The 12,642-nt window shown below is 40.2% G+C and overlaps 2 protein-coding genes across 3 annotated transcripts in view; both read right to left on the reverse strand.

Moving 5' to 3' along the window:
* Positions 1 to 533: 533 nt before the first annotated feature.
* LOC145446636 (uncharacterized) lies at positions 534 to 4,758 on the reverse strand. Of its 2 annotated transcripts, none has more exons than XM_080324986.1 (4): positions 3,810 to 4,758; positions 3,670 to 3,750; positions 2,078 to 2,205; positions 534 to 1,405 (listed from the first exon to the last, which is right to left on the reverse strand). In XM_080324986.1, the coding sequence occupies exons 1-4, from the start codon at positions 3,893 to 3,895 to the stop codon at positions 1,305 to 1,307; spliced, it is 396 nt and encodes a 131-aa protein (XP_080181112.1). In that variant the 5' UTR covers positions 3,896 to 4,758; the 3' UTR covers positions 534 to 1,304. The 2 variants fall into 2 exon arrangements, with proteins under 2 accessions (XP_080181112.1, XP_080181113.1); XM_080324987.1 differs by having other exon boundaries at positions 2,084 to 2,205; positions 3,810 to 4,564.
* A 135-nt stretch (positions 4,759 to 4,893) lies between these two features.
* LOC145446626 (uncharacterized) overlaps positions 4,894 to 12,642 on the reverse strand; it is a 37,573-nt gene continuing 29,824 nt past the window's right edge. The window contains exons 25-31 of the mRNA XM_080324973.1: positions 10,848 to 10,997; positions 10,683 to 10,783; positions 9,519 to 9,797; positions 9,369 to 9,460; positions 9,129 to 9,304; positions 7,895 to 8,080; positions 4,894 to 6,551 (exon numbers count right to left, since the gene is read on the reverse strand). Of these exons, the coding sequence (XP_080181099.1) occupies positions 5,673 to 6,551; positions 7,895 to 8,080; positions 9,129 to 9,304; positions 9,369 to 9,460; positions 9,519 to 9,797; positions 10,683 to 10,783; positions 10,848 to 10,997 (1,863 nt within the window). The 3' untranslated portion in view covers positions 4,894 to 5,672. The remainder of the gene's footprint in view (positions 6,552 to 7,894; positions 8,081 to 9,128; positions 9,305 to 9,368; positions 9,461 to 9,518; positions 9,798 to 10,682; positions 10,784 to 10,847; positions 10,998 to 12,642) is intronic.

A 12,642-nucleotide genomic window follows, 5' to 3' on the forward strand; every position in this document is an offset into this window, starting at 1 on the left:
TGACTACAAAAACGATGCGAAAAAAGCGAAGTTATTTAAGTTTTTCTTTAATAATCCTGGGGTTCCGCCGTCAATGCTATTTTTGCAAATTTAAAACTTTCAACTGCAACAACTTCGCTTCTGCCGGTTGGAATTGAACAAAAGCTGTCACGCAACGTTCTGTTGGGCAACTTAACAATTTTAGGGCGTTGACAGAAAAATTTGGAAATTTAGTTTTAATAATAAATTCAAAAATTGTGTAAAATTATTTCACTGTTAATCCAGCAGTCGTCGATCATGTACAATCTACATTCAAGTAAAAATAACAGGAGATTCTGCTCCATAAATCTGTCAAGTCAACGCTCATCGGGATTACGGGACCACGATGTGACAATGTGATATATATATATATATCGTCCTCGCCTACCAGAACATAGAACTATATGACTATATGTCCTATGTTCTCTACATATGTTAATTTTCACCGCTTATCCTTTTATATTCAGTTTCTTTGGTCTCCCTCTCCCTCTCTCTCCCGTTATGTATGCATGTAATTCCAGCAGACAATCGTAGTTTTATTCTAACATATCGCCGGACCATTATTAAATAGGTATATATATAAGAAGACACGCAGAAAACATGAGATCGATTAATTAATGCAGCAGGCCTACATGAGCTAGTTACGTCGTTTGAACAATTAACATATTGTAGGGGTTGCCATATTTTGGAATCGGAGAGGCCGACACGTTTTATCTAATTATAAAAGTCAGGTTAGCGGAGTTGAAAACAGATGATTTTAAAATTTTTAATGGAATTACTGTTGCGTTGACTAAAAATAGGTCATCATTCCGATTCGAATACCGTATTACCCACTTTTAAACGATACTGGTCTGGTATTGACTAAAAAAAGCTCATTACTACGACTCCACAACCGTACTAATCGTAGGTCCGCATTACATATTTTGCGTCATTTATGGCGCTTTTTAGTTGACCCTGACCATTATTAGCCTTATAGCTGACAAAGCTGTAAGGGAGGACGAGTTTCCAAAAAGGAGGGCATTTAGGCGTCCTCGGAGGATATTTACATATGGGACATATGGTAACCGTAACATATTGGATATTATCTGTTGCGCTCTCCAATGCTCTTGCTGCAACCATCCAACACTCCGCTTTATTCTATTGCGTGTTTTGTATGTGCCAATTTCGAATAAGTGCATGATTTAAAAGCATATACTTAAATACATCGGATGTAGGCTATAGTTCATCCTTCCCCATTGTTTCATTGATAGAATGTCCGATGCTAAAATATGGTCCTATGAAAATTGCTATGACAAATGAGTCGCATCGTTTATAACGGGCGGGGATGCAGCTCCGATCGGCAGAGGCTTGAAATGACTTGTCGGTGTATACTTGTAGTCAAGCGGATCTGTATAAGAAAAAAGTAAAACAAATATCCAGGAAACTTACCAACTCGGCGGAGTCGGCGAAAGAGCATAGCCAACTCCGTCAACTCCTTGACCATCAAGAGAAAATATAACGAAACTCCGAAACTTTCACTTTATAGTAATTTATAGGGATAGGCTGCCCCATGTCCTCTTTTGAGCGGATTTGTCCTTTTTATTTTTAAGTGACAGTAAAATGTCTTCAGCGGATTCTAACCCGGCCCGCAACAGGTGGAATAAGGATCTAATATGCGACATCTGCTTCATATTAAGCCAATTAAACTTGTTTATGAATCTACCAACTTCGTAGCAACAAGCAGTTGACAATATTGAGCCTACGAAACTATTATCTCCGCATTCAAAAGCTGTTTAGTAGCTTCGCTAAGGATGACCTCTAGCTTCCTGCGGGGCGATATTTCGAATTTGGAGCGAGAGGTCAAAAAGTCTGGGAACCATTGCGTTAGATCTAATACAAGTAAAAGTAGAGATCCTAAAATGAATGAAAATACCATTGAATAACTTGAAAAGGCAGATTGGGAAGTAGCCTATACATGCCTACTTCGTGTCCCAGAAGGAAGTCGTCTACAATCATGTCAACCTTCACACACAAGGACGTAAATATTAATGGATACGTCCGGTATCAGCAATTATCTAACATTTACCAAAGGTTGCCGAAACATAGGTTCTGTTGTATAGTGTCTCCCTTCCTCTACATGGCACTTGTTGAACGGCGGGCAGATCCAACTGTTCGGGCATCCCCTGATAACAACGCTCGATTACGTATCTGAAATAGGAGAATGCACAATGCGTGTGACAACCGCCAATAGTGGGTAATTTTATATCTGGGTTCGCATGCATCAGGGATGGGCAATTATTTTCCTCCGCGGGTCAAATGAGAAGTAGAAAATACGTTGGCGGGCCGAGTGAAAAATTTTAGCTATATATTCAGCCTATTTTAATTTTCTTTCAAAATGACGTTGTTAATAAATGCTGCTCAGTGAATGTGCTGATATTAGGTAGGTAGTGGCGGTTCATTAAATAAATATCTATTTGCCGCCATGATTCGAAACAATGTTAAACATGACACTTGTAACTCTCTTCAAACCGCTGTGCACGCTCTTCTATTAGGACACTAAAACAGTGGTTCTTTTTTAGCATGCCCCCTTTTTTATTATAGTGAAAAATTTCGCGCGCAACCCTCCCCCCTTCCATCATCATATCACAATAATAAAAAGAGCAACCAGAATTCTAGCAATCCCAGCGGATAGTTTCGTGGCACGGAAGGTTATGGTTGTTAATCAGAAAGTTCCGTAATATCGAAGTCGGACAATACACAGAGCAATAGCTATACTATAAGCTGGGGTAAATCGCGCGAAGCGCGAAAAAAAAATAATTAACTTCAGCTTCGCGACTTTCTTCAGATGCTTTCACACCTCCCAGTTCGTGAACCACTGCACTGAAATGTATATGGGACAGTACAAAGCTTGTCTTGGTTGCTGCATTCCGAGCAGTGCGCAGCTCAAATAGCCTTGATGTTGAGCGAAGTTGGCAGTTTTTCTGAAATTCGTCCTCCATTGACAGAGTGTTTCGAGTTTTTATCATGTTTTAAATCCTCAATCTCAGCGACATGGTCGGCAAAAACAAAAAGGACGGGATTACCCGTAACTCCGGTAGTGCTCTAAACCTTATTTGAATTTCAGCTTTTGGCTTTCTCTTTTTGACATGCCCCGCCTATTCATCCTTCATGGACCCACCCGATACCATGAGTCATATATAGTAATCTCGAGCATTGATTGACTTGTTTTGCGAATTTGTGATTTGGAAACGCATCACGTAACAATTTGAAACACGTAGGCCTACCGCATAATGCGTAATGTGACAATGACAACAAGGAAGGCTTGACCTAAACTTTATGGAAAGAGTGATTTCTTTAGAATCAAATTGTTACTCATACTTTGCCATATTGCCTTTATTTTCAATCTGGATTACGCATGCGAGGTACGCAGGCAGCGTAATCGTGTCATATTAAGGAACAGGCTTCAAAGTAAACGAATTTCGTGTTTAGTTGATACAGTCTATGGTTTTAGTCCTCGCATCAGCATTCAAAAAGCTTGTTTAATGTTATGAATTCGAAGCAGTCACTCGCGGGCTGCACAAATTGGCTTCGCAGGCGGCCGCACTTTGCCCAGGTCTGGCATACATCGTATTACTTGTTATTACTTTTTTTTTTTATATGCGATGAACTTACATTCTGTTTGGGTCTTCCACATGCCTCCTTGCAACCTCTCCAACGTACAATCCTTGTAGAGTTTTCCCTCTTCGTGGGGCCCTTGATAAACCATACCATTAGAAACATGCCTTTATAAAGGGAGTCGCAAACGATCTCACATTCCCGGGTGAACATCTTTAACATCAAGCTGCGGATGGTGATTTGTAAATTCCCGTAGTCTGATCGGTTCTGCCAAGCCAGCCATTTCAATGTGTTAGCCAAACCTGCAGTGCGTCTATGCTATGGGAAGGTTAGTGCTTTATAATCACGATTCTCCTACGAATAGTGGCTGGTAACGAGTTTTGGTTCCAACCGTTATAAGGTGATACACAAGGGAAACGTGAAACTGTCCAACACTGCAGGAATTGCGACGCAATCATCAAATCGTAAGGTTATAATTGTATGTGGAAGACTCGACTGAATTCTCTTGTTGGAATATCATATCAAACTCCAAACAACGTCTCGCACAAACCGTCCTAACATTCTAATAATTATCATTGCCTCCGAATTATCACAATGCCAATCTCACATATTGTAGTTTATACTCAGTTGAGCATATTCCACCCATCTCTGGCAATTGTTCTTAGATAATTCTTTACGCGTAATTAGACTAATTAAAGCGAAATACCGGTACCCAGATTCTAATTCTAATGTTTCATATGCTCTAATTTTAATTCGAATCGAATTTCTGGTTTTCCTGAAAGTGCTGTAGAAGAACTGCATCGTGCAAAACAAGCCAAGCTTGGTGTACAGACATTTACCGTTCTCCTAATGAGGTTGAACTCTGAACTGAACTTTTTTTGTACTTCTTTCTAAATACGGAAGTTAATTCAATTTTCAAGTTTCTGCAAAATCTATAAATCTAATCTGGAAAAACTGTGTATAGCTTTAATTCTTATCTAGTTTTAAAACGCTGAAAATGTTCTAGGTGTCAAACTCCATCTTGTATTGTGATAAATACGTGATACCACACGTCACTCTCGACGTACGCAGTACCCTCGTGTAGGTCTCTGGCATCTCAATTAAGTACATGAACAATGGAGTATATGTTTACATTAGGCATCAAAGGTTTAATAGGACATAACGCCTCGCGAAGGTTGCCGTAAAAATGCCTTTTGTTGATTGCTCTTCCGTATATAGCCGCGTGGAGTACATCAAATAACTTATGATAATAACTCTCTAGTAGCCTCAAAAACACAGCGGCAAAATGAGTATTATATATTCTAACGTAAATACCAGAATAACACTGTATATACAGGTCACAAACAGAGACGGTAATGCGTTTTCTCGGAACGCTTCCTCAATTGTCCTACCCTTATTGTAGTGAAACGAGGAACTAAACACAATTCTAAGGCATGTAATGTATGTCTCAGTCGAATGGACTTGAAAGCCCAAATCTCATATCACCATCAAAATACTAGTTGCGTACATAAATAGATTGTTAAGTGCGAATATACACAATCAATACATTTTTGTATACAGTGAGATAACTAAAAGTTGATATATAGAATATATATTTAAATGCATGTCATTATCAACACCACAGCTATTATGGAAAGCATACGGACATAGTTGGGACAAGAAAAGATAATAGATATGAAGCGCCCGCGAAGCTACTGACGTCAAATCAAGTGCATTTACACATTATAATATGTAGAAAATTCGCGATGTCATAATCTTGTCAATGATATATGAGGGTTAATTGGAGGATTGTGGATTTGAATGAGAATTAAAAAAGCAGATGTTAAATAGTGATATCCTTATAGATTTATAGACACCGAATATTGAAGTATTAAAAGGTACAAGCTCATCGTACATTATTCCAGCAAAGCCGGCCAACGCATGGACGAATTGACGTTTGTCTGAGCCGTATTGTTGCGCATGGAATTCAACATTGTTTAGTCCCCGAATCGCCACCAAACTACCAACAATAATTACATCCCGCGATGGATCAGCGCCAGGACTGATTAACGGAATACAAATCACTCTAAATACTTTTTGTCCCAATCGCTATCAGGAGACGACGCGTCTGCGTTGAAATTGTCTAAGGTAACATCCGAGTCGATTGACAAAGACAAGTCCGAAAACTGCTCGCTTTCAGCGTCGCTAGACTTTGTCGGCGAAACCTTTGCGATATCCTTTCTTATTTCCGTAAGTGCCGCTTGCTTCTCCCCAGCTGTAGCCTTTACTTTCTTACTTTTATCGACTTGAGAGTACACCGGTTCTAGGACTTCGGCGTGAGCTGAACTTCCAGGCACACGGCTATCAACCACGGTACTTTCTTTTGGGGTTTGACGTCGTGTCGATTTTTTCTTGCCTTGCGAGGCAAACGTTGAAAACGTAGTCTCTGCTTTAGACCGGGACTTGTCAACTGTTGCATACACATCGTTTCCAGTAACGACTTCACTTCGTCTATTAGCCTCTGAATCATCCAACTTTATCTCTTCGAATTCGTTCCCGCCATCGTAACCAAACGTTGACATTTTTTGAGTATTGTCGCTTCTTTGCTTATAACCTTTCAAGCCTAACTTCCCACCGGTCAACTCATAATCAGTCTGAGCGACCGAGTCGCTCGCTCTCCATCTCTTCACCCTCACCCCTACGCCTGGGACGTTTTCTCTTATCCCAATGCGAGGGTAAGACGGCTTCCGCACGCCGGCGAGAGTCACGGTGGTGCCGAACGGGAGAGTGATCATAGGAACTGGATCTGGAACCGGTGCCGGGGATACCCGAAAGGCGGGGCCTTCGTGGTCGAGATAGTAGGATCCTTCCGACAGCGAGAACCCGCGGACTGCGACTTTGCGCGAAATTTCGCGCAAATGGCGCGGTCTCAGGGTCAGCAGCAGTGCCAAGCACGCAGACTGAAAAGCAGAGACGGTCGAAGCAATCAGCATATCTGCTCAAGTAGAAGTACAGCCGTCAAAGTTTGTTCGAGTACAAGTGCAAGTAGCTACTTCAGAGACTTGCCAAAACCACTTCAAAGTAGAAGTAGAAAATAAGTGGTATGAAAAGTACTCAAGCAACTAGTTTTAAAAGAAAGAATTGGTCAGGTGTGTAGCGCACTTTCAGTGGTATATCGGAGCAGAGTCAGTTGTGAAACATAAAATGACTGATGACTAGGGAGATTTTTTTTGACATGTCAAAATAAGTCAAAATTGTAGCGTTAGGTCAAAAATTGTCGAAATTGTTTACAAAGTCAAAATTTTATTGCAACCTGCATTTCGTTTGCATCATAGATGTTTGCATTGTCGGTGAACTTATCATTTGACGTTTTACAGCTTGTAGCCTACTTAATAGGCCTACCGTTGTAGACGGCCAATTGCCTGCTCATTGAGAGTCATAAACCGTTAAATGAAAGAAATTGGTTGGCATTGTGCTATTCTCAACGTACTGCAATATCCTAACTGAAGCAAGACTGCAGGGGCATTGGTTCTTATTTCAAGAAGCGCATGATGAAAAATTGTGACGTTGACAACATTCTCAGAATGAAGCAACAAGGTGCGTCACCAGCAGTATACGCACAACTTCAGTGTTGCCCAGCCAACAACTGCTGCTGTTAAACGTTCTCCATTCTTGGCAAGCTACTTAGTAAAGACAGACAATACCCGAGAATGTAGGAAAGTATCTTGCGTTGTACTAAAACAAATTTTAATTATTTCTACCATAATGCGTGATGTAACTACTGGAATTCTTCATAGGTCCAGATTTCGTTAGAATAAAGTTATTTCATGAAATAATGTGGGTTCGTGTCCGACCAAGGTCGATTCCAGAATTCCTGCCTCAGTGTTGGAGGCTAATCTCAGCTCCTCCTCGCCATCTTATAAAAGTGGGCCGTGCTACAGGTCGGCAGCTACGGAATAAAAATTAAGACTATCGGCATGGGTAAATGACCATTGTCGTCGACAAACACCATGAACACCACAAACAAACAAACTACAGATAGAAGGATTGTCGAAGATATATTTTGCTGCCATCATACAGGTGCCATTTCGGCAAAAGTGATACGAACCAATCCCGAAGCTACTTTCCACATCACAAAAGTGAAAGTACAAAAAGTAAATAATTTTGCGTCAATTGCTGTTACGTAGTAGTGGAAGTACTCAGGAAAAGTATTACGTCGTTACTGACCATGATTAACTCTGATGGAAAGACTTATGGCCAATGAAAACAATATGGGTCACGGCTGATATATCGAAAAACTTACAAAAATCAGACAAAGCGCTCCGTAAGCATTGTCCAAGGCGGTGTATGTCTCACTTGTGAAATCGTCGAAGGACACTCTGACGAATTGAACGGCCCACAGTATGGACATGAGCAGTGGGACGATAATTGAGCGTTCGGCGAGTTCGATCGCGATGTGATACTGAGTGTAGTAGCCACGGAAAGAAGTCTGTAAACAGCGGGAGTCAATGTAGTCATCGTTGGCACTCACGTAGACGTAATGTCGTAAATTTCAACTCAAGTACAAGCAGAGATTTCAAAGTAAGAATAGGACGTTAAATGTTCTTGTCCTTACTTGTTTTGGGGCATATACACGGACTCATGATACACATACACACGATCTGTAAATATGAATACCATGAGTGCATGATGTGCATATACCGCTGGACAAGGAAGGTGCGGATATAACCTTGTAAGGCCTTCAAAGTCTTGCACCGCCTCTCCATGCTATCCCAGATATGCTGAGCGCCAAGCGGGAAGTCTTGGATACCAATTTTACTGATCAGTGAGTAAGCAAAAAAAGTAAGTATTCTTGGTCTAGTTTTGCAGAAAAACTGAGAACTGTGGAAATAGTCTAAAATCATAACGACTTAAGTAAGTATTGCAAGTAGGCAAACACTACTAAGTACTCCGAAGAAATAGAAGTACTTTGTTAAGTTGTTACTGACAAACTCGATCTGCAATTGAATTGGAAGTGAAATTAAGACGATGTTGGAATGGACAACCAGCTTGGAAGCAAGCCACTAGCTTCATATCATATCTCCATTGAGATATAATATTGGAATTTGGATACAGATGAATAGAATGGTTTTGTGCAATTGAACATCAGTAGGCCTGTCTTACAGTGAATAAAACATGTGTTTGTTGGCAAAATAGAAATAGTACTTTGGAACATAACACGAATACATGCTAGCCTTCCGATCAGCCTTGTGCATCACCAGATTGATGGACTTCTTTCTAGAATCTAGATGTATGGACTTGCCATGACAATGTAAGACATTGATGACTATTTGACATCTCGATATGTCGAATATTCTACTCTAGTCATGAATCAACTATCTTACCCTATAAAAACAATTTTCAGTGTGATTATTGTAAGTTATTTCGAGTGAATTTCAAATATTTGAATGATAATCTTGGACTATCAAATGGTGATTCACGGAATACAACACCACAATGACCGAAATTACAATGCTATTGGAGCTTCCATTACTCACTTCAAGTTTTCGATTCCGGCAGTATTGAATATGTAGAATTTTGGCTTGTACGACAACTGAGAATAGCAGCACCAATGCACAGGGTATAGCAAGTCCGCTCGCTAGCGCCCAGTCTTTCACAACACAGTAGGTTTCTTCGGTGTATGCATAACTACTCACACGTGTAACACCATCAACTGCAAAATTCACAAGATTGAAACGATTACGGACATCTCATGAGTCAGTTGAAATCTCAATTACTTTCTGTGGTATAACGCTCATACAGTGCTATCCACACTGAAGTTGAAGTCGCCCATATAAGTACTGCTATCCCGTAGGCTGCTAAGCAAAGCCTGTTTTGAAACAACGCGTTATAAGTTGTGCAAAAAAAAGTAACACAAAAGTCCATACTTCCAAATAAGCTTCGCCGTGACATGCTCGTCGGCCAATGCAATCCAAAGCACCCATTTCTTGGGTTCGAATATGCATCGCTCAGCCAAAAACGTCATGACACCCATCCAGACGAAAGCGCACAGCAGAAAGAAGTGATGCAACGTACTCAAGGCTAGGCATCCTGTTCTTGGAAGATTTCCCCAAAGGAGGCCGGAACAAAAATGTGCGAAGAAAGCTGCGAATAATGTTAGCGCTATGTTCAGCGTTACAACGTCGATTGGATCTTTCCTCAGTCTCCTGTAGAGCGAAAAAATGTTTAAAATATGTTAAAATATAGATATTGCACGTAAACATATTGAAATGGCTAAAACGCAGAAAACCAATTCCAAAAAAGCATGAAATTGGTAAGCTCCAAAATTTCTACTTAAAGTAGCAATACCAAAGACATCTAAAAACTACTTCAAGTGGAAAATTAACTACCCATTAAAGCAGTCTAAAAAGGTAGTTTTCCAGTACTTCCCAACCCTTTTCGACTCATCGCCCCCTTATCAAGCTCGACACAAATTTTCGCTCCGATCCCTGGCGAATTGACTAAAAAAAGGTTTCCGCATCTAATTTAAGATGAAGTGACCTTTTTTAGTCAACTTTCGCGTCACATGCAGAATAAGCCGTCTTCACGTGCATTTTTTGGCCGCTGTAATGAAATATATCTAACCGGACGTTCGAACATTTTCGCCCTCTTTGGTATTTTTGCCCCCTTGTTTCTCAAAACTGCCAACTTGGGGGGTGATATCGTCCATGTTGGGTACCCCTGGTCGAGCGGTCGCATACGCATACAATCGGTGCTGACCACTTTTGAAATTGCAAGATGTATCTTCGCGACTAACCACAAACTACTAATGATATCGATTCACCGTAACATAGTGGCTATTTCACGTTTCTTATGACAATTCTATTCATAGAAGTGATGGAAAATCATTACAAAAAACTTTCTACCTTTCAAAATCCAAATTGTAAAAAGAATGCAGTTTTGGCTAAAAACCTGTTATAGTAGAAGTGGACGTACTCAAAATCCAGAACACTATCACTTGAGTGAGTAGCTGTTTGGGAAAACTCGATGACATCATTATTACCTAAATGATGGCCAGAGGAATCCAAAGATCAAATTACTAATTCACTCACCAGAATGTTACATATACGATAAATACAACAAAAAACATTGTCATGGCCATGGCGTCGCCGACATGAACGATTGTTTGAGGCTGCTGCGTCACGAAAATTGGCTGGAAATAATTAAATTCATAAGTAACACAGGCTATTGAAAAAATGTACCTTAAAAATGGTTACCGAAGCGAGAACAGAGAAGCTTGTCGCGTGAGTCCAGCGGCAGTTTACGTAGTCGCTACTGGATTGGGATGTGCCGCCGTTGCTTGACCAAGAATTCGTTAAATAGTCGTAGAACACACACTCCTCGTTCAGATCGATTGATTTTGTTTCCTGACCAAAAGAGTTAGCAATACATACAAAGCATACATGGTATTTTCATCTGCAGATTGTAACTGTATGAATGCTATTGCGTCCCGGGAAAGCAGAGATGTGGGCAAAGTGGCCAGCGTTGGTACTCAAGTGTAAGTAGAAGTAAAACCCCAAATTTTTGGTTAATTACATGTACAAGTACCGATTTCTAAAACATGTCATATCTATTTCAAGTGGAAGCGGAAAATGAATGTGTGAAAAATACTCAAGTAACTAGTTTCAAAAGGGAGATGACAAACCACATTACAAATGGCCAATACTTACGAAAATATATTCAGCTACAGTGCTGCAGGGCTGTTACTCCCGCTTGTTACAACAATTTCACTAGTAGAAGTGTTGCAAACATATTGCAAAACTACTTTACAAAGTCCAAAGAGTAGAAAGTAAGTAGTGCATCTATGCAAAACCTACAAGAGTACTCCGAAAAGTAGAAGTACTTCGTAACTGACAATCTATGATCAGGGAATTGTTAATTTCATATATTGCGGCTAGAGACATAAGTAATGATTACATTTGAGTTTGAATCAAAGTGTTACTTGCATTAAATCTTTTTACATCTTTTGCATTCATAACGATCGATCACAAACATATTGCTCTATTGCAGGGGCGGGCAACATACGGGCCCGCGGGCGGGGTCCGGCCCGCCGAGAGTTTTTACTCTGAAAGTGAAATTTTATTGTGAATGTATTGACAACTTTTATGCGTCACAGAATGAATCCAAGTTTGCGAACCTGAGAAAGATGGACATTAAACTATACTTGCTCGGTTCGGGTCTACTTACATCTTCTACCATCGAACCAGTGTTGGGATGACTCGAGTCACCTTTTTCGTATGACTTGACTTGACTCGACGCTTCATAAATGTAGATTGACTCGTGATTCGAAGCAAAATTTACGAGTCAATTTAAAGTCATCAAGTCATTTGATGTTGACTAAATCTCTGTATCTTGTATAAGTTCGCCAAACCATCATTGTTATATCACAAATATATTGATCGCAAACGCAGTGATTGGAGCTTATACAACAGCTTACGTTGTCGTAAACTTGCTCACCTCCAACAGCCATCTTGTATATAATTTAAATCAAACGAATATCGCTCATACGTTTATAATTGTATATCGTTGATAAGTAGGTGGGTAGGGTATTGAACTATATCATTTTAAAACTTTCTGAGGTTTCGTATATGTTGTCCTGTATTTTGGCTGATATTTAAAGACTGGGGCTACACCGCTATACTTGCGTAGTTGAGCAGTTCTGCGTATGCGTGAGCGATACAGCGCCTTTTGCGAGTAAAATCAACTCTTCATTCTATTACTCCTCGCCACTTAATGCGCGTAAGCGATGACTTGCGCAAAGACTAGAAGTGGGCCGTGCTATAAGTCGGCAGTTGAGGAATAAATATGAAGAATATTTGCCTGGTGTAAATGACCGTAGTAGTCGACAAACACCATGATTATCTCAAAACAAACTGTTTATTCGTTCGTCGATTCCGAATAAATGGGTACTTCATCTGTATTTGAAACAGTTAGCAAAATGTAATGACTTTGAATCATGTCTAGTACTTTGAAATTTCAACTTGACTTGACTAGTGACTTGACTCGTGACTT

This window comes from Botryllus schlosseri, chromosome 9 (genome assembly GCF_051294905.1).
Source record: "Botryllus schlosseri isolate E-star chromosome 9, Bs_hap1, whole genome shotgun sequence".
NCBI lineage: Eukaryota > Metazoa > Chordata > Ascidiacea > Stolidobranchia > Styelidae > Botryllus > Botryllus schlosseri.